The sequence below is a fragment of the Bos mutus genome, chromosome 19 (genome assembly GCF_027580195.1).
Source record: "Bos mutus isolate GX-2022 chromosome 19, NWIPB_WYAK_1.1, whole genome shotgun sequence".
NCBI classification, from domain to species: Eukaryota; Metazoa; Chordata; class Mammalia; order Artiodactyla; family Bovidae; genus Bos; species Bos mutus.
This window is the reverse complement of record NC_091635.1, coordinates 19877225-19895608: the sequence shown is the minus strand read 5'-3', so window position 1 is coordinate 19895608 and position 18384 is coordinate 19877225. Positions and strand designations below refer to the sequence as shown.

Here is an 18384-nt window from a genome sequence, read left to right as displayed (position 1 = left end):
TTTATTAGCAGATTAAGACAGTGGAGGTATATAGTTTGATGCACACAGAGAAGAAAGAGATGGGAGATAGAAGAAGCTTTGAGACCTGGACCACAGTGAGAGACAGTGGAATGCCATTTTATTTTAGGTTATGAAAAAGATCCCCAAAACTAGCTATAATGAAAAGCAAACGTCAGATTAGAACCCTTATCCCAATGAAAATATCCTACCTAAATGAATGCAAAGTAAATATAAAAAAAAAAAAAAAAGAAAGAAAGAAACAGTAAAGACAAAAGCTGAGATAAGTCACTGGATGCTCTGATAACCAGGCAAAGGGAACATGATCCAGTTAGAATAAGGAAAGTCTGGGAAGAACTAAGAACACAGGAATAGGCAAATATGTGAATAAATATGAGTAAACACTGTTTAACACAGTGATAATAATATCTTTTGGAGTTTAAAACAGAAATAAAATATATGGCTACAATGGAACAAAAGGCAGAGTATCAAGGGAATTAGACCGTTATTTTTTTTCATTGCTTTGAAATATTGAAATACTAATTTCAAGAGTGCTCCAATGAGTCAAAGACATTTTAGGGGTAATGATTTTTCAGATGTTTCAATATTAGGACAACCTTACAATTTTAAAAATTAAGGAAACCAAAGACTTTTTATTTTTATAAATTATATCAATATTTATTGTATTTGAAACTAAAATCGGAAAAATGTTTACTGTTTTATTGATTTAAAAATACTAAACTTACAATATGATATTGAAAAATATTTTTGAAAAAAAAATCTTCAAAACAAAAAATTAGTGCTAAGAGTGGTGGTGTTTGAAATTTTTTGCAAATCTCTCTTAATGCCTGACTGGAATAGTTTGCGAGGTCTGCTGTAACAAAAGCACCACAGATGAAATGGCTTAAATGACAGCAGTTTATCTACTCAAGGTTCTGGGGATAGAAGTCCAGGAGCCAGGTGTCTGCAAGGCTGGTTTCTCCCGAGGCCCCTCTCCTTGGCTTGCTGGTAGCTACCCTCCTGTGGCCTCTTCACATGGGTGTCCCTTTGAGTGTGCACTGCTGGTGGACTCTCTGTCCATCATGTTTCCTCTTAAGGACACCAGTCAGACTGTATTTAGGAGCCACCCTAACAGCCTCATCTTAACTTGTATGTTAGTCGCTCAGTTGTATTTGACTCAATGCGACCCCATGGACTGTAGCCCACCAGGCTTCTCTGTCCATGAGCTTCTCCATGCAATAATACTGGAGTGGACTGCCATGCCCTCCTCCAGGGGATCTTTTGGACCCAGGGATCGAACCTGGGTCTCCTGCACTGCAGGCAGACTCTACCATCTGAGCCACAAGGAAAGCCTCCTTGTAGAAGGGTGGCTTTTAACTTATCACCTCTTTAAAGGGCCTATGTCCTAAAGCAGACATTCTTGGGCACTTGGGAGTCAGAGTCTCAGCACATGAATTTGAGGGGTGAGGGACACAGTTCACTCAGTAACAATGGCTCAATAGAAGACAGCTGAATTCTGAGATCTTCTTTTGCATTGAATATTTTGCAATATCTCATGCCATGCAGCTTCCGAAAAACAGTAATCTATACTCATGAGAAAATGAGTATGAAAAATGAGAATGAGAAAAGTAAATAATGCCTTAGATTATGAAAATAGTCCTGCTGCTCTAGGGTAGCAACCAAAATAATAACTGAATGTATAATTAAGTTGAATAGAATATGAGATAATGAAGCATATTTGATTAATACAAAGAAAAGCAATAAAGGAGAAATGGAAGAAACAAGGTAACACAAGCGGACTTACACCCAATGAGTAATTACATGAAATGAAAATGGATTACACTCACTAATTAAACTACAGAGATTGTCAGACTAGATAAGACCCTAAATGGGTGCTGCTTACAGGAGACATACTGAAAATATAAGGTCACAGATTAGGTTAAAAGTAAAAAATAGGAGAAAGACATATATCGCGTATATTTGCTTTCTACTGCTGCATAACACATTAATGGAAACAGTGCCTTAAAACAACAACTGTTTATTAGCCCACAGCTCTGTGGGTCAGGAGTTCAAGCACAGTGAGGTTGGATTCTCTGCTCAGGTCTCAAAGGCTGAAATCAATGAGTTAGCTGGGTTGATTCTTGTCTGAAGGCTGAGGAAGAATCCATTTCTGAGCTAAATCAACTTGTTAGCAAAATTCAGCTCCTTGAAGTTGCAGGACTGATATTCCTGTTTCCTTGCTGGGCTCAGTCACAAGCTGCTCTCAGGTCCTACAGGGTGCACATTCCTGTCATGTGGCCCCTCTGTCTTCAAGGTCAGCAATGAAGAGCATGGCTCACACTGACTCCCCCTCATATTCCCAATCTCACTCACCAGGAGGAGCCCCACACTTTTTAAGACCTCAACTGATTTGGTCTGGCCCACTGAGGGTAATTTCATTATTCTGAGTCAACTGATTTGGGACTTCAGTTATATTTGCAAAATCCCTTCACAAAAGTACCTAGATTAGTGTTTGACTGAGCAACTGGGAACCTCTTGCATACCAGGGGCCAGAAGTTTAGGGAGCAATTTAGAATTCTGCCTAACACACCATGCAGACATGAACTGAAAGAAAACTATATCTAGAATATAGAAAGATATTCTAATAACCTGCAAATAACCAGAAAGAGTTATCAATTTAAAAATGGGAGAGTCTTGAATGGCACTTCTCAAAAGAGGATATTCAAGAAGCCAGTAAACACCTAGAAAGGGACTCAACATCAGTAGAGCGTAAGGTGATGCAGATTAAACCTCTAACGTGATAACACTACACACTGGAACCAGGCTCTGGAACCTTCCAATTCATGGAACTGCTCTAGTAAAGGTGTCCTGCATTATCTCTGCACCCAAATCCAATGGACATCTTTCAGTTCTTATGTCACTTTAACCTGCTGACCTTACTGCTTAGCTCCTTTCTTGGGGAGGTAAGGCAGACAGGGTATAGGTGTGATGAGGGGTTGAAGGCAGAAAGGAACAGCCAACACAGTTTATCAAGTCATGCAGACTGTTTGACAATATAGTTTCTTAAGGGTAGTATTTCAAGGTTAGACCCTCAAAACTTTCCAATCAGAAAGTGGTACGTTTTGTCCAAAGAAGACACATCTAGTAATAGTTAATAAATTTCACTATTAAAATTCAATCAAAATAGTCATTTTAACCACAATGTCAAATTCATTTTAGGGAGACAGTTCCCATCACTCACCCGAGATCCCCTTCACAACATTGTGAGAGGGTATCTGACTTTCCTTCAGTCTCCATTAAAGTGTTGCCCTACATGCCTTGTCCTTTTCAGGGGTCAGGTCCACGGTCCGTTAGGGCCTTCTGGGACCAGGATTACAGCCTCTAGGTTCCCATTTTGACTGCACGACTCTCTTAGTATTTCCAATACTAAGTATTGGAAAGTATTTCTAATACTTTAAAATGGACTTGGGAGTCCTTGGCTGTTTCCCTCTCTATACATCAGTAATGAAATGTTGTGTGGGGCTGTACACAGACCTTTTCACCACTGTGATCTCCTTCAGTGCCATGTTGAAAGTGGAACTTGTCCTGAGGCTTGCAAGCCTTCTGGTCTATAACCTGGACACAAGTTCCAGATATTCTTGGATATATTTTGCATCTACCTGAAATTTCTATTACCTGCTTCAAATGAAACTGAGAGAGTGAAGGGTGGTGGTGAAATGCCGGATAATTTCTTTGGAATCTAGGCAGCATCCAAACCAGTTCCCAAGCTCTTAAGATCCATGATCACTCCTGCCCTGCCAAGGTATACTCAGCATCCAGGGTAATTCCTGGGACATGACAGGTGTCCACAGGGAAAAAAAAATTAGCTTCACAGAAAAATAGGTTTTCATGTTTACATAAATATTACATACTCGCTGGAAAGAAAAACTGAAAAATATGGAAAAACAGAGAAAGGTAAAACAAATAAAAAAACACTGGATTCTAAAAAAAATCTGAAATGAATGTCATTAACTTTTTGGAGACCATCCCTTCATTCATGGTTATCAAATGTTTACACATAGTAGTTTTATACCATATACATTGCATTTACATTTTTCTGTTATCCTTGTCTTTCCCCGCACTTATCTTACGCTTCTCCTTTCCTCCCTCCCTTCGAGGTAATCAATATTAACAGCTTGGTGTATATTCTTGCTACCTGTTTCCATGCTCATCTAATAACATGCACACATATACACATAAATGCATGTGATCATTACTTTAACAAAAATGAAATTTTGTACATATACATCTCTGTAATAAAGCACTTACCAAAAAATTGAGGCAACACCTTTTAGTCAACTAGTGTAAATATAACTCATTTAAAAAATTACTCTCATGTTGTTCCATGGTATGGCTATATAACAGTTAATTCACCCATTCCCCAATTAGTTGGCATTCACTTTGTCTCCAGCTGGGTTTCATCTCTGTCTCTATAAATAATACTTTAACAAACATCCTTACTAATGCATATACTTTTGCACTGATGCTACTATTTCTGTGCAGCAAATTCTCAAAGTGAGACTGCTGGGTCAAAATGCCTTTAAACATTTTAAAAATCTAAAAAATATATAGCTGGATTGCAAGTGGAAATATAAGTTGATATAACCATTTTGTAAGAGCACATGGTTTACCAAACTCCACTAGCAAAATACCTCTTAATTTCTGCCAACTCCGCGAAGTGGAAGTAACATCTCATGGGTTGTTTTAACATGTACTTCCCTGAGTACTATTTATTTAGGTTCATAACATTGTTATAGGTTAATGCACTTGGAGTTGTTTTTCTATGAACAGCCATCTAGTCCAGATGGATTAAGACCTCAAGGTAAAAAATAAAATTATAAAAATCTCAGAAACAAATCTAAGAGATTATATATAACCTGGGGATTACATGGGTCCTTTTAACTGAGTAAATTAGGAATATAAAAAGGAAAAGATGTTTTACTATAAAGAATTAAAGACTTACAATCTTTTACTATATAAAAAATACAAAGGCAAATACTAGGTTAAGAAAAACATTTGGAACACACATGAGAAAGGATTAATAACTCAAATACATTAAGAGCACCTCCAGATTTATAAGAAATATAGACAGGCCAATAGGAACATATATATAAATATATATATAAGCAATCATTGAAGACAACTTGTTAAATGAATAAAATATGAAATTTGGATGAAGGTTTTCACATGCCCTTTTTATTATAAATTTTCTCATAATTTCTAAGATTTAAGATGACCAACTACTTTTCTACATTCTTATAAAGCGTCTCTTTAGTGTGTATTTTCTGGTGATTGCTCCTGGATGTTTTCCCACATTCATAAAATATACAGTTTATAAGATTCTTGTTACTGTCTGAACAATGATTTGCTGTTCTCTATATTAACTGAATTTCTCTCTGATGTGTTCTTTGATGTACAGTAAGGCTGGAGCTACTCCTAAAGGCTTTTCCACATTCACTACATTTATAGGGTTTTTCTCCAGTGTGCATCCTCAGATGCACAATAAAGTCTGAGTTAGTTCTGAAGGCTTTTCCACATTCTTCACATCTATAGGGCCTCTCCCCGGTATGAATTCTCTGGTGCAGAGTTAGCTGTGATAGAGTAATACAACCTTTCCCACATTCCTTACACGTGTAAGGTTTTTCTCCAGTATGTGTCCTCCAATGAACTGTAAGGTATGAACCTCTCCTGAAGGCTTTTCCACAGACATCACATTTATAGGGTTTCTCTCCACTATGGATTTTCTGATGTTCTGTAACGTGTACCATCTGGCTAAATGCTTTGCCACAGTCATTACATTTAAATGGCTTCTCCCCGGTATGTGTCCTTTGATGGGTATTAAAGCCTGAGTTACTTGTGAAAACCTTCCCACATTCATTACATTTATAGGGTTTCTCTCCAGTATGCCTTCTCTGATGCACAGTAAGCTGTGATGTATTAGTGAAAGCTTTCTCACATTCATTACATTTATATGGTTTTTCTCCAGTGTGGGTCCTCTGATGTACAATAAGGTATGACTTAGTTCTGAAGGATTTTCCACAGTTGTAGCATGTGTAGGGTTTCACACCAGTGTGAATTTTCTGGTGTTCCTTGAGATTTACCATTTTGGTAAATGCCCTCTCACAGTCAGTACATTTATATGGTTTCTCTCCAGTATGAATCCTCTGATGTACAGTTAAGTGTGATTTTATTCTGAAAGATTCCCCACATTCATTACAGAGATAAGGTTTCTCCTCAGTATGAATTCGCTGGTGTATAATTAGAGATGAAGAACGCATGAAGGCCTTTCCACATTCATTACATTTATAAGGTTTCTCTCCTGTATGCATTCTGTGGTGTACACTAAGGCATGAATAATTAATAAATGCTTTCCCGCATTCATTACATTTATAGGGTTTTTCGCCAGTATGAATCCTCTGATGTTCTGTGAAATTTGCTATACGATTGAATGCCTTCCCACATTCACTACATTCATAGGGTTTTTCCCCAGTGTGAGTTCTGATATGCACAATAAGACTGGAATTACTTCTGTAGGCTTTGCCACATTCATTACACCTAAAGGGCTTCTCTCCAGTATGAATTCTCTGATGAACATTAAAGATTGTGGTATTCTTGAAAGATTTCCCACACTCATTGCATTTATATGGTTTCTCTTCAGTATGGGTCTTCTGATGTACACTAAGATATGACTTATTCCTAAAGGCTTTCCCACAATCATTACATTTGTAGGGTTTCTCTCCATTGTGAGTTTCCTGATGCCTTGCAAGTTTTGATTTATCACTAAAAGCTTTCCCGCATTCACTACATTTATAGGGCTTCTCTCCAGTTTGAATTCTCTGGTGTTGATTAAGGCGCGCACACTGGCTAAAAGATTTTCCACAGACATTGCATTGATAAGGTTTCTCCTTAGTATGAATTCTCTGATGCACCATAAGTGATGAAGAAGCAATGAAAGCCTTTCCACATTCACTACATTTATAGGGTTTTTCTCCAGTGTGAATTTTTTTATGTTGACTAAGATAAGAAGGCTGGCTGAACATTTTCCCACATTCATTACATTCATAAGGTTTTTCTTTAGTGTGAGTTCTCTGATGTTGATTGAGTAATGACCTGTAACGGAAGGCCTTTTCACATGTACTACATTTATAGGGTTTTTCTTTCTTACTGGGTTTTTTCTCTAAAGTGAGTTCTGAGGCAGGGCTTATGACTTTGCTGCCTTCTGTATCCTTGCAAATTTCCTTCCTCAGATGGGTATCTGTGATCAAATCTAAACCCTCTGTAAAATTTCCATCATGTGTTTGGTATTTGCCATGGGGCTCTTCTGTGATAACTTCTGGTTCTGGAAGAACAGTTCCAAACTCAAAGCCTTTCTGAATAGTGGGGATTTTCTTGTGTTTAACTGTTTTTTGGCCTACAGGACTCTGCTGACTATACTGCAGTCTCAGTATCCTGTCGCCCCATTTCCATAATCCTCCCATTATGGGGTCCCATAGACCATTCTCTGTGAGTTTCTCTACAATGGCATCCTGTGATAAATGTTTTTTAGAAAAATCCTCTGTTGGTATCGTATTCTTGGTTGTAGGTTTGGTCTCCAACTCTGGGAGGAAAAAAAGAAAACTCAAATGACTCCTATTTCCTAGGTTGAGGAGATTGTACTAACAGGATAACAAAAGGGAAGCTTGAATTGATAATGAACATATGTTTTTAACTGCTTGCAAATTGGCCTTATTTTCTAGGAAGAAGGGGGTAGGGTTAAGGGTGGCTGATTGAGCAAAGAACCATAGCAGTAATTCAAGGAGTTTTCTTCCTATTAAAAAAAATTTATTCCCGGTAACCCTTCTACAATCCAAGTTTCTCAAATATTTCTTCCTTTTCCCATTCCTTTTAGAGTCAAATTCTTTAGAGAGCTTCTTCAAAAGCTGTAACTACTTCCTTGATTCCCATCTACTCCACAAACCAGACATTCACCCCCAACAACACTTCCCACTTGTTCTCATTATTTGTTCACTAGCTTTTCTGAGAGGGCTTTCTCTGACATTTCCTTGTCAGAATAGCTTCTTCAAGTCTTCGTATGTATCTTTTTTTTTTTTTTTGCTCTCAATTTAGATTTTAAAAATTGTATTTAACTATTTAAGTACAGTTTATTTATTATACAATGTTGTATTAATTACTGTTGTGCAGCAAAGTGATTCAGTTATACATTAATATGTTATTTTTTAAAAAATATTCTTTTCTGTATATTTTTACATAACATTTATGGAAGACACTGATTTTTCAGAAAGTAGGCTGAACTAGTCAAAATTAATATAGTTGTGAATATTACAAATAACGACAATTACTTTTACCAAGAGTAGTTCTGCAACCTTTTTATGGGTCTTAAGAAAATTTCTGACAGTTTCAAAATTTTCTTAAACAATTATACTGGGTGGTTGTGGTCTTATAATTTATTTGTATAAGCAAACTTAATATTTTACTTTTTAAAACACTTTCAAACTTCTTGAAATTTTTATTTTGAAAATTTTTATTTCCAAGTAATCACATCTAAATTAAAAAAAAATGGAATCAAAATCTGTGGTTAGTAAAATGGTTTTATGAAAAAAGAAATGGTTTGAGGATTTTAAAACTCAAGTAGAAGTTTCAATGAATTCACAGGATGAGACACAGGTCTGAACTCAGGGTCACCAAAAAAGACCACTCTAGAACCCAAGGACTAAAACCTAGATGATTTAAATATCTAAATGAATTAAGGTGACAGGATTTTTTTTAGGGAAAAAGAAAAATGGAGAGAATATGACACCAGCATATCTGAATAAAAGAGAGTACTGAACAGTGTTCTTTAAGTAGAAGAAAAATAATCTTAGTTAAAAAGGTAAATATTGGTTAAATAGATAAATACTGTATTTTGATTCTCAAATGATTTATTCATATTCTCAATAAGTTAAGATCTTGGAAGAGTGGAGGGGGGTTCAGCAGGCTTGTAAGTGAAGAAAGTTAAATAATCAGTCAACAGGTTTAGCTTAAAAGAAATCAGTGATGATCCTTAAGAAAGCACTTTCAGGAAAATGAAAGAAGAGATATCAGATACACAGCAGTTAAACAAATGAGAAAAATATAAAGTTAACTGGAGAGGAGAGAATTGAAAGAATGAAGAAGAAATGAAAGAACAATTATGAAAATCATGCTCCCAAGAAAATAAAATAGGATGGGATGGGGACTACAAGTACAGGGCAGAGATGAGGGAGAAGGAAAAGGAGAGAAAAAGGGAGAGAGGAAGAAAAGGCAGGAGGGAGGCGTAAGGAGAGAGGATGAGATGGGGAGAATCTTTTCCTCTGAGACAGCTTTGAACAAAGATACCCCCAGATATTTCAAATATTCTGCTCCATCCAAGATCTACTGACTTTAAATAAATCTCATCCTCCAGTTTCTTATTAACTCACCCGAAAAGGGGGTTCTTGAAATTTCTCTCACTACCACCCATGGTCCTTTTCCATTCTCCAAATGAGATATCATGTCTGGTTTGGAAATTGCAAGCCCTGCTCAGAGAAAAATCAATAGGATTTGATTGTGCCTATGAGCAAGAACCAGGGTCAACTGCTCTTTATCTCCTGTGTGGAGTTGCTATGAGAAGTTCTAGAGGTGCATTCTCCAAGGCAGCTGCCAAGAGCCACCTATGGCTACTTAACTCTGAATTTAAATTAGTTAAAATTATATACAATTTAAAATTCAGTTTTTCATTTTACTAGCCAGATTTCAAGTTCTCAGTAGCCACAGTGTCTACTGCTTGTCATACTGGACAGCACAGATGCAGCAAATTCCCATCACAGGAGAATATCCTACTGCACAGCAGTGTTGTAGAGAATTACAAAGGTACCTCAAAGAAGCTCTGGACTGTAATCCTAGGTTTGGAAATAATCTGTTTAGAAAGAAAATAAACAGATTTGTTCATTCTTTCTAGAGGCACTGATAACTTTTACTCTTGAAATGACTGGAAAAACTTTAGTCCTCAATCAGAGGGACTGTCAACACTCTCTAAGATTACAATGAAGTACATATTTCTTACTCTACAATTGGCAGACCATTGAGTTAAGAGCAAGAGACAATATAACTCCTAACAATATGCACCTAAGACTGAGATTTTAATGCTTAAATTCTAACCCAAAATTCAGTTAAGTATTTTAGAGAATCTATTATCTTCAGTAAATCTGGTCCAGTGGCAGGTACATACGCACAGAGCTTATCCTTACCCAAGGAGACAAGATTCCTATAATTCTCTAGCATCACGTCCTTATGCAGGTCCCTCTGTGTAGGGTCCATCAACCTCCATTCTTCCAATGTGAAGTCTACAGCCACATCTTTAAATGTCACTGATTCCTGAAATAAATACAGAGATCCCTCAGGGGACTATACAGTTAGACCTATTAGGTAGATTAATACATACAAAACTGGGGAAGAAAACTAGCAGTTTCCACCCAAATATTTCCTTCCTTAAAATTCTGCCTTATGCATATTATCAACTTTTTTCAGTTCTATTCTATAAAATATGGCTTAATAAAATACATAGTTTATCATTCAGATTGTAGTTATAGAATATTATAAGCTGTCTGAGAAAGAAAAATAAGAAATCATGGGAACTTGAGGAGCTTTTTTGGTCAGGTTATAAAATATACGTATATGCATCTTGTAAAAAAAAAATCAAAGAATGAGCTATAAAATTGTTTTAATGGTTACCTATTAGAGGGAGGAGGAAATAGAGTGAAGAGAACTGGAACAGAAGCTAGATTTCCTTGAATATTTCCTGCCTTATAGATTTGACTTTTGATCCATACAAATACTTTATATTATTATAAAAGAAAAACTAAATTTAAAAAAGCAATTCCTAAAAATTAAAAGTAAGATGAAATCAACTGGTAGCATACACATTCATCAGAGAGGAACTATTTTGAGCATCTTTAAAAGACAGTAACTTTTCTGTATATCTCTTGAGAGATATATTCTGAGGAGAAAAAGAATTGTAAAAAACAGCACATTTTCAGCAAATAATCCTATTGCTGGTGGCAGTGATGGAAATGCTAAGCTATTTTGTAACTGTGTGTGTGTGTTAGTTGCTCAGTCATGTCTGATTCTTTTGCCACCCCATGGACTGTAGCCCGCCAGGCTCCTCTGTCCATGGAATTCCCCAGCAAGAATACTGGTCCAGGGCTGCCATTTCCTACTCCAGGGGAATCTTCCCTACCCAGGGATCAAACCCAGGTCTTCTGCACTGCAGGCAGATTCTTTACCATCTGAGCCACAGCATTTACCCACATTGTGTGTGCAGTGTTGGATAAAGCAAATTAGAATACTAGTATCATTCAGAGCTAATAAATCTGACGTGGGAGAAAGAACATATAGATTCAATATCAATGAGATTATGTATAAACTCCAGAAATTCAAAACTGAATTGGAAATATTGGTATAAACTCATTAAGTAGTTTAAGGAAAATATCCCATTATACTTCCTAGCTTTGTCCACTGAAAAGGTCTAGAAACGATAACCAAAAAGGTACTTTTATGCAGTTTAGACTGTGACCTCTACAGATTCCACTAAAGGAAACAAGGACCTGGAACTTTCTGTCACAATTAAAAGCGAGGAAACTCTCAAAGACTATCAGGACAATATGTAAGACATTGGAGACAACTTAAAGAGGCTCCCACTAGCCAAACATGGGAAGACTTGAGCATCAATAAGAACAATAACTGTAATGGACTTAAAAAATATCTAATCTATTTAAAATTATTATTTCATTAAAAAACTAAAAGGATACTCATTGATCAACTTTGGAGGATTCCTGGAGACTAGTAAATAAAAAGAATCAACCCTTGCCCTTCTTTTCCTATGCAAACATCCAGTTTGCACAGTAATAAGATGGAATCAGATAATTGAGCCTCTGTAGGCAAGAAGTGAAGTATGTGACACAGGCTACTTTTTCATCAGGAATTATAACAAGACCACCTGTCAAATTAGGGCTGCCACCACTAAGAGAAACGAAATCTGTCAAATTGCTGCTACTAGCCCTGGGGTTACTATACTGATCAAGCAAGATGGTATGCATGGTGACCCTGCAATGGTATTGGAACATTAAGAATTAGGGCAGTAAAAGAGGAGCTGTCACTTCATTCCCCTTAAGATACAACGCAAAGTATTACCTTTACCAATTCTGGCTCTTCTGCCTGAAGGTGAAGATCTTCCTCTGGCTGGAAAACTTGAGGACTCTGAGGGGACACAGAATAAGATCACTCCATGACTGGCTGGCTACCTGTTACAGACAGCACACCTCAACAAGCACCACCAGTCCACCGCAGATGTGGTGTATATACACCTCTTCTACTGTTTTATTTAGGGATGAAATTAAGGTCCATAGCAACATCCAATCATAACTTTCTTCCATTTTGTTTGAGACAATGACACACAGAAGACTGAAAAAGATATAACTGTATAGATTTTAAAGGCTCTAACAAATAATCTATCAAAACAAAAATAAACATATAAGGGGTATTAGATGCCACATAGTTCTTTTTCCTATGAGGATGAAGTCTGTTTCTCAAAAATTATCTATCTTACTCAAGAATAATATTCAAACGCTACTAACACCTGTTTTCTACAGTTGGAAAATCATTACCATGCCTGGGGGTTGGAGGGCATGTCTCCATACTTATTCAGGAAATATTTCAGGGACCTCTCACAACACTGTTTTCTTCCAAACCTTAAGATACTGTATACCTATAAGGACCTGATTTTATAAATTAAATTAAATTTTACTATACCTTCTAGTAGTACTTACTGATTTTGGATCTTGTGCCATTTTAAAAAATTAAGGGTAACAGAACTATTTTTAAATTTCATTGAGAAAAATGTCATCTTAGTTCTTCCAAGTTCTTATGTTAAAAATACAAATATTCAGCTTCTAGAAAATCAATGATGATGTGAGCTCAACTTCTGATAATTAGAGATGGGTTTGATCAGGCCTATACTAGACAAATACTTTATATCTACTAATAAAGTGAAACACTTTGATTTTCATTTTATCTTTCCAAGGATTTGTCTTTAAGGACTATTTACATGTTATATATTTTTGCTATCAAGAATAAAAGATCACCACTACAGGTTATTATGAATCATTACTATAACAAATTATATTGGGACTACTTTTCTTCTGTCTCTATTTAAAAAGTCACTTCTAAAACATGGCTTTAATCACATTACTACCCACCTCAAACACACCCAAACACTCACACATGCATGTATACACTTAAATGTCTTCAGAGAAACAAGATCTAAGAAACATGAAAATATCTAAATTTCAATCCTATCTTTCTCAAATATCTATCTTGAATCACTAGCTCACTCACTGTTCTCTGCCTCAGAGCCTTGCCTTCTCATCTGAAGTACCCTCACAATTAATTTATGACAATTTAAATCTCACTTGTAATTGGGTCACAGCTTAAATCTAACCATCTTCCTGGGCTTTCCATGACTGATTTAGCCCATACTAATATCCCATTTCTTTTCTTACATATCACTCATCAACTTTATCATACTGCTCAACAACTGTCATTCACCTAAATAAATTATGTAACTGTTTCTTTTGTAAGCCTTACCTCAGTGAGACTGTAAGCTCCCTACAGCCAAGCACTGTGTCTTAAACATCTTCTTTCTCTCCATGTCATCTATTAAGCTTGATCACTTCTTAATGGGTAGAAAAGAGGAGAACACTAAGAGTGGGCACAAGGGGAACAGTCCCTATGAATTAAGGTGTGTGTATGTACGCATATGTGTACATATATTCTTTTTTCAGTTTCCTAAACAAAATTTTCCGATTGGAAAATACTCCATTCTACTATCGGATAAATAACTGAAATTTCCTGGGAACAACACAAAGTTAACATCATAAGTAAATTTCCCAGACTTCCTATCATATCTCAAGATAGTGCATATACTGTTTGCGAGATCTGGTGTCTTGATATTTGTTTCAATATGCATAGTGAATCTCCCTATAGATTACAAGCTTTACTATGATGAACCCAATTTTCATGGATCAAACAATTTGATTCAGTTACCAAAAGGGGTATGGGTGAGGTAGAGAAGTCACACAACTTTGAGAAAAGTAGGCATGCTCTCAAACCAGGACAATAGGTCAGATCAGAGGAGGTTTCCCCAACTTACCAGAGGTCCAACTGAAAAAACTACAGCAGCCATAATCTCTTCCTCTGGGTTCCCCTCTCTGGAAAAAGGGAGTCCTGCAAAGACAAATCTAAGAAAGAGAAATAAGCCATGAAAACCAATCTTGCCTTGGAAATCTCAGATGTACTAAGGGGAAATCTTGACATTACAAGTATGACCTCTCTAAAAATTACAAGTTAATCCCCAAGATCAGTGAGGGAATACTACTCTTACTAGTGTAGCTCTTAATACTACTAAATGCAGTCACTGCTAGCAGATCAAACATGGTACAAGCAGCTTTTAAACTACTTTCTCAATGACCTTCACATCACCCAATGGAAACTACATTCCCATTTCACATATGAGAAAATCGAGGCTTAGAAAAATTAAACCATTTTACACAATGCCATGTAGGATTCCAAATCAATCTACTTATAATGCCCACACTTTTTCCATTACATCAACTTGCTGTGTGTTGTGAAATAAAACAATTCAATCTTTCCTTGCCACAATCACCTCCTTACCTAACAATGAAATAATCTAATAATCTCTTTTTTCCTGTCTTTCCTATGAAGAGTCAATTTGCTAACAGTTTCACAGACCTCAGCTTCATGTAAAAAGAACACCACAACTCCAAAGATATTAGAAACCTTGACATGCTTCTCTCAATCTCCCATTTAAATAGATCTTTTATCTATCCTTTCTATATCAGGCAAAACCAAACAATAAGGAGCAGGATAGTAATAACGATATAAGACAAAGTGGAATCCAGTGCACAAAGCACTGAGCAGTAGTCCTCTTATAGTGAAAATGTTATATGCCTAATAAAGGCTTTACACTGTGGAGAAGCAAAGTGGCAGAGATCTTGTTCAGATACCCGAGGCACTGATTCTGCTTTTTGTCTTTGGTTAAAGATATGGCCTTGTTGATGTTGAGTTTGGTTTGAAAACAAGAGCTTGAGGTTTGAAAACATTTTCTTAACAAATGCATAGTTGGAATGATGCTGCAAGGCATATAAAAGGGCAGGAGCACAGAGAGAATTGAGTTTTCCATACCTTGTGAAATTCTACTTTTGAATAAGAGCTTCCTGGGCAGTTTGACATTCTCACCACCAGCAGGGCTTTGGAGGCCCAAAGGGATCTATGCTGAATTATGCTGAATATGTCCCTCCTTTACATGTATAATATACTTTCACTAAGAATCCACATCCGAGACTTCCCTGGTGGCTCAGTGGTAAAGAATCCACCTGGCAATGCACGAAACACAGGTTTGATTCCTGATCCAGGAGGATGCCACATATCACGGAGAAACTAAGCCCGTGCACCACAACTACTGAGCCCATGTTCTAGAGCCTGGGAGCCACAACTACTGAAGCCCGAGAGCCCTAGATCCTATGCTCTGCCACGAGAAGCCACCATAATCAGATGCCTGCGCCCCACAACCAGAGAGTAGCCCCTGCTCGCCACACTAGAGAAAAACTTGCACAGCAAGGAAGATCCAGCAGAGCCAAAAATAAATAATAAACCAACTTCGAAAAAAGTGTGTTGTGCGTCTATACACTAATAATGAACTACCACAGAGAAATTTAAGAATCAATCTCATTTACAATTGCCTAAAAAAGAAATACTTAGGAATTTAACCAAGAAAGTGACAGACCTGCATACACTGAAAACTTGAAGACATTAAGTGGAAAGATGTTCCCTGCTCAAAGCCTGGAAGAATTATCGTTGTTAAAAATGTCCATACTACTTAAAGTAATCTATAGATTAGATTCAAAATCCATCAAAATTCCCAAGGCATTTTTCACAGAATTGAGCAAATAATACTAAATTTGTACAGAACCACAAAAGAGCCCAAATTGCCAAAGCAAGTTTGAGAAATAACAAGGCTGGAGGTATCATGCTTCCTGATTTCAAACTATGTCACTAAGCTATAGTAATGAAAACAGTATGATATTGTGAAAGATGCAGATTAATGGAAAAGATTAGAGTACAGAAATAAACCCACACACAAATGGGCAATTTATAACAAAGGAACCAAGAATATACAACAGGGAAAGAACAGTCTCTTCAAAAAATAGTGTTGGGAAAACTGGACAGTGACCTGCAAAAGCATGAAACTGGACTACTAACTTACCCCACATTAAAAAAGATTAAGTCTAAGTGAATTAGGTACCATAGGATCTCATTTAAATGTGGAATCTAAAAAAACAAACACCCTAGACTGCCAGATACAGAGAACAGATTGATGGTTTGGGAGGCGGGGTGGGGGTGGTAGCTGCGAAGTTGGTGAAGGTGGTGAAAAGGTACAAACTTCCAGGTACAAAATAAGTAAGTCCAAGGGACTTCCCTGGCAATCCAGTGATTAAGACACAGCACTTCCACTGCAGGGGTACGGGTTCCAATCCTGGTTGGGGAACTAAGTTCCTACAAGCTGCATGAAACGGCCAAGAAAATTAAATAAATAAAATAAAATAAGCAACCAGGGCTGCAACGCACAGCACCATGACTAGAGTTAATAATACTGCATTCTGGGAATTCCCTGGGATCCAGTGGTTAGAACTCCCGGCTTTCACTGCCTTGGCCCAGGTCAAGCTCTGGTCGGAGAACTAAGGTCTTCCAAGTTTGAGTAAGCTCCGGGAGTTGGTGATGGACAGGGAGGCCTGGCGTGCTGCAGTCCACGGGGTCGCAAAGAGTGGGACACGACTGAGCGACTGAACTGAACTGAAGTTGCCCCAGCAACAAAAACAAACAGACAAAAAAACCTGTGCTGCGTATCTGGAAGTTGCGCCGGCAGGAAAAGCTGCCTCCGCTTCCCAAAGGCAGGAGGGGGACACCTGTCAGGTTCCCGCTATCGAACCCCAGTACTTCCACGCTGCCAAACCCGTCTGCTCCCCTCAAAGCCCTTCTCGGCCCACTCTTCCTCAGTCCAGGCGCAGCCGCGGGAAGAGGGGAGGGTCCAGTCACGCCCCCGCCCAGCCCGGCTCCCTCTCCCAGAGCCTCCAGGTCGCTGACTTCTGAGGTAGCCCGACCCCGGCCGCCTCTGAGGTGGGCGGGTCAGCTCCAGGCCCGAGGCCCCACCGGAAGCGGCCCCGCCCCCGACGCCTCCGGGAGCCGAGCGCCGAGGGAGGGGTGAGGGGGACCCGGCCAGGCGCCAGGGCAACTAATACCTGGCGGCCGCCCGAGGACAAGACGCTCTCAGAGCAGGGCGTGAGCGCTTCCAGCAATGGCGCCGGCGGCGGGAGCGGCCGCGGACGGCAGTGCGCCTGCGCAGCCGGCGGGGACCACGGCGCCCAGAATCCTCCGCGCCGCCGCCCTGCTTTGGCAAGTCCTTTCTGCTTTGGTGTGGGAGTTGGCATCGTAGACTGTTTGTGGACCTAAGAAGTTTGGTCACATTGAGAGATCACGACTGTGTGTCGAGCACTAAAACTAGTGATACAAAGAATGACACAGCCCTTGCCTCTGAGCACTTCCATTTGACTAAAGAAATAAAGCCACTGAGAGAACAGTGTGCGAGTCGCTGTCATGTCAGACTCTTGCGACCCCATGGACTGTAGCCTACTAGGCTCCTTTGTCCATGGGATTCTCTAGGCAAGAATACTGGAGTGGGTTGCCGTGTCCTCCACCAGAGGATCTTCCCAACTCAGGGATGGAACCTAGGTTTCCTCCATGGCAGGCAGACTCTACCATCTGAGCCGCAAGGGAATCCTCAAACGTGAACGTGAAGTCGCTCAGTGGTGTCCGACTCTTGGCGACCCCATAGACTGTAGCCTACCAGACTCCTCTGTCCATGGGATTTTCCAGGCAATAGTACTGGAGTGGGGTGCCATTTCCTTCTCCAAGGGATCTTCCCAACCCAGGGATTGAACCCGGGTCTCCCGCATCGTAGACAGACGCTTTACCGTCTGAGCCACCAGGGAAGTCCAAACGCACAGGTGCGCGGGGGTTGGGGGTTAGGGGTGGGGGACTTGGGGATTGCGTGTCCACCTGTATCTGCCTCATTCAGTTTCTTGGCCGAAAAATCATAATGGCTTCATTTTAATTTCTGGATCTTTAAATTTTTCCTTGGCTCATCCTAATAATAAATGTTGATATTGTTAAAGCACGTTTTCTTTCCTTTGCCTCAGTTCCATGGTTTTGATGCCCAAA

General features: G+C 38.7%; 1 protein-coding gene across 6 annotated transcripts; it reads right to left on the bottom strand.

The window, feature by feature from the left end:
* Nucleotides 1-390: 390 nt before the first annotated feature.
* ZNF624 (zinc finger protein 624) lies at nucleotides 391-17580 on the bottom strand. Of its 6 annotated transcripts, none has more exons than XM_070389542.1 (7): nucleotides 17406-17457; nucleotides 14240-14327; nucleotides 13675-13762; nucleotides 12223-12288; nucleotides 10281-10407; nucleotides 9474-9569; nucleotides 392-7633 (listed from the first exon to the last, which is right to left on the bottom strand). In XM_070389542.1, exons 5-7 carry the CDS (start codon nucleotides 10348-10350, stop codon nucleotides 5412-5414), a joined length of 2388 nt encoding a protein of 795 aa, XP_070245643.1. In that variant the 5' UTR covers nucleotides 10351-10407; nucleotides 12223-12288; nucleotides 13675-13762; nucleotides 14240-14327; nucleotides 17406-17457; the 3' UTR covers nucleotides 392-5411. The 6 variants fall into 6 exon arrangements, with proteins under 6 accessions (XP_070245646.1, XP_070245642.1, XP_070245645.1 ...); XM_070389543.1 differs by lacking the exon at nucleotides 17406-17457 and adding an exon at nucleotides 17001-17375; XM_070389545.1 differs by lacking the exon at nucleotides 13675-13762 and having other exon boundaries at nucleotides 391-7633; nucleotides 17406-17580.
* Between the last annotated feature and the right edge of the window lie 804 nt (nucleotides 17581-18384).

Excerpts from the sequence above, each read along its gene's own strand:
- ZNF624 (XM_070389545.1), bottom strand. The coding sequence starts at position 14,272 with ATGGCTGCTGTAGTTTTTTCAGTTGGACCTCTG. Across the intron at positions 9,570-10,280 it reads TAGGAATCTTGTCTCCTTGG|GGCTTGCAATTTCCAAACCA; the intron begins GTAAGGATAAGC and ends TTCTCTGAGCAG. Across the intron at positions 7,634-9,473 it reads TTCAAGAACCCCCTTTTCGG|AGTTGGAGACCAAACCTACA; the intron begins GTGAGTTAATAA and ends TTTTCCTCCCAG.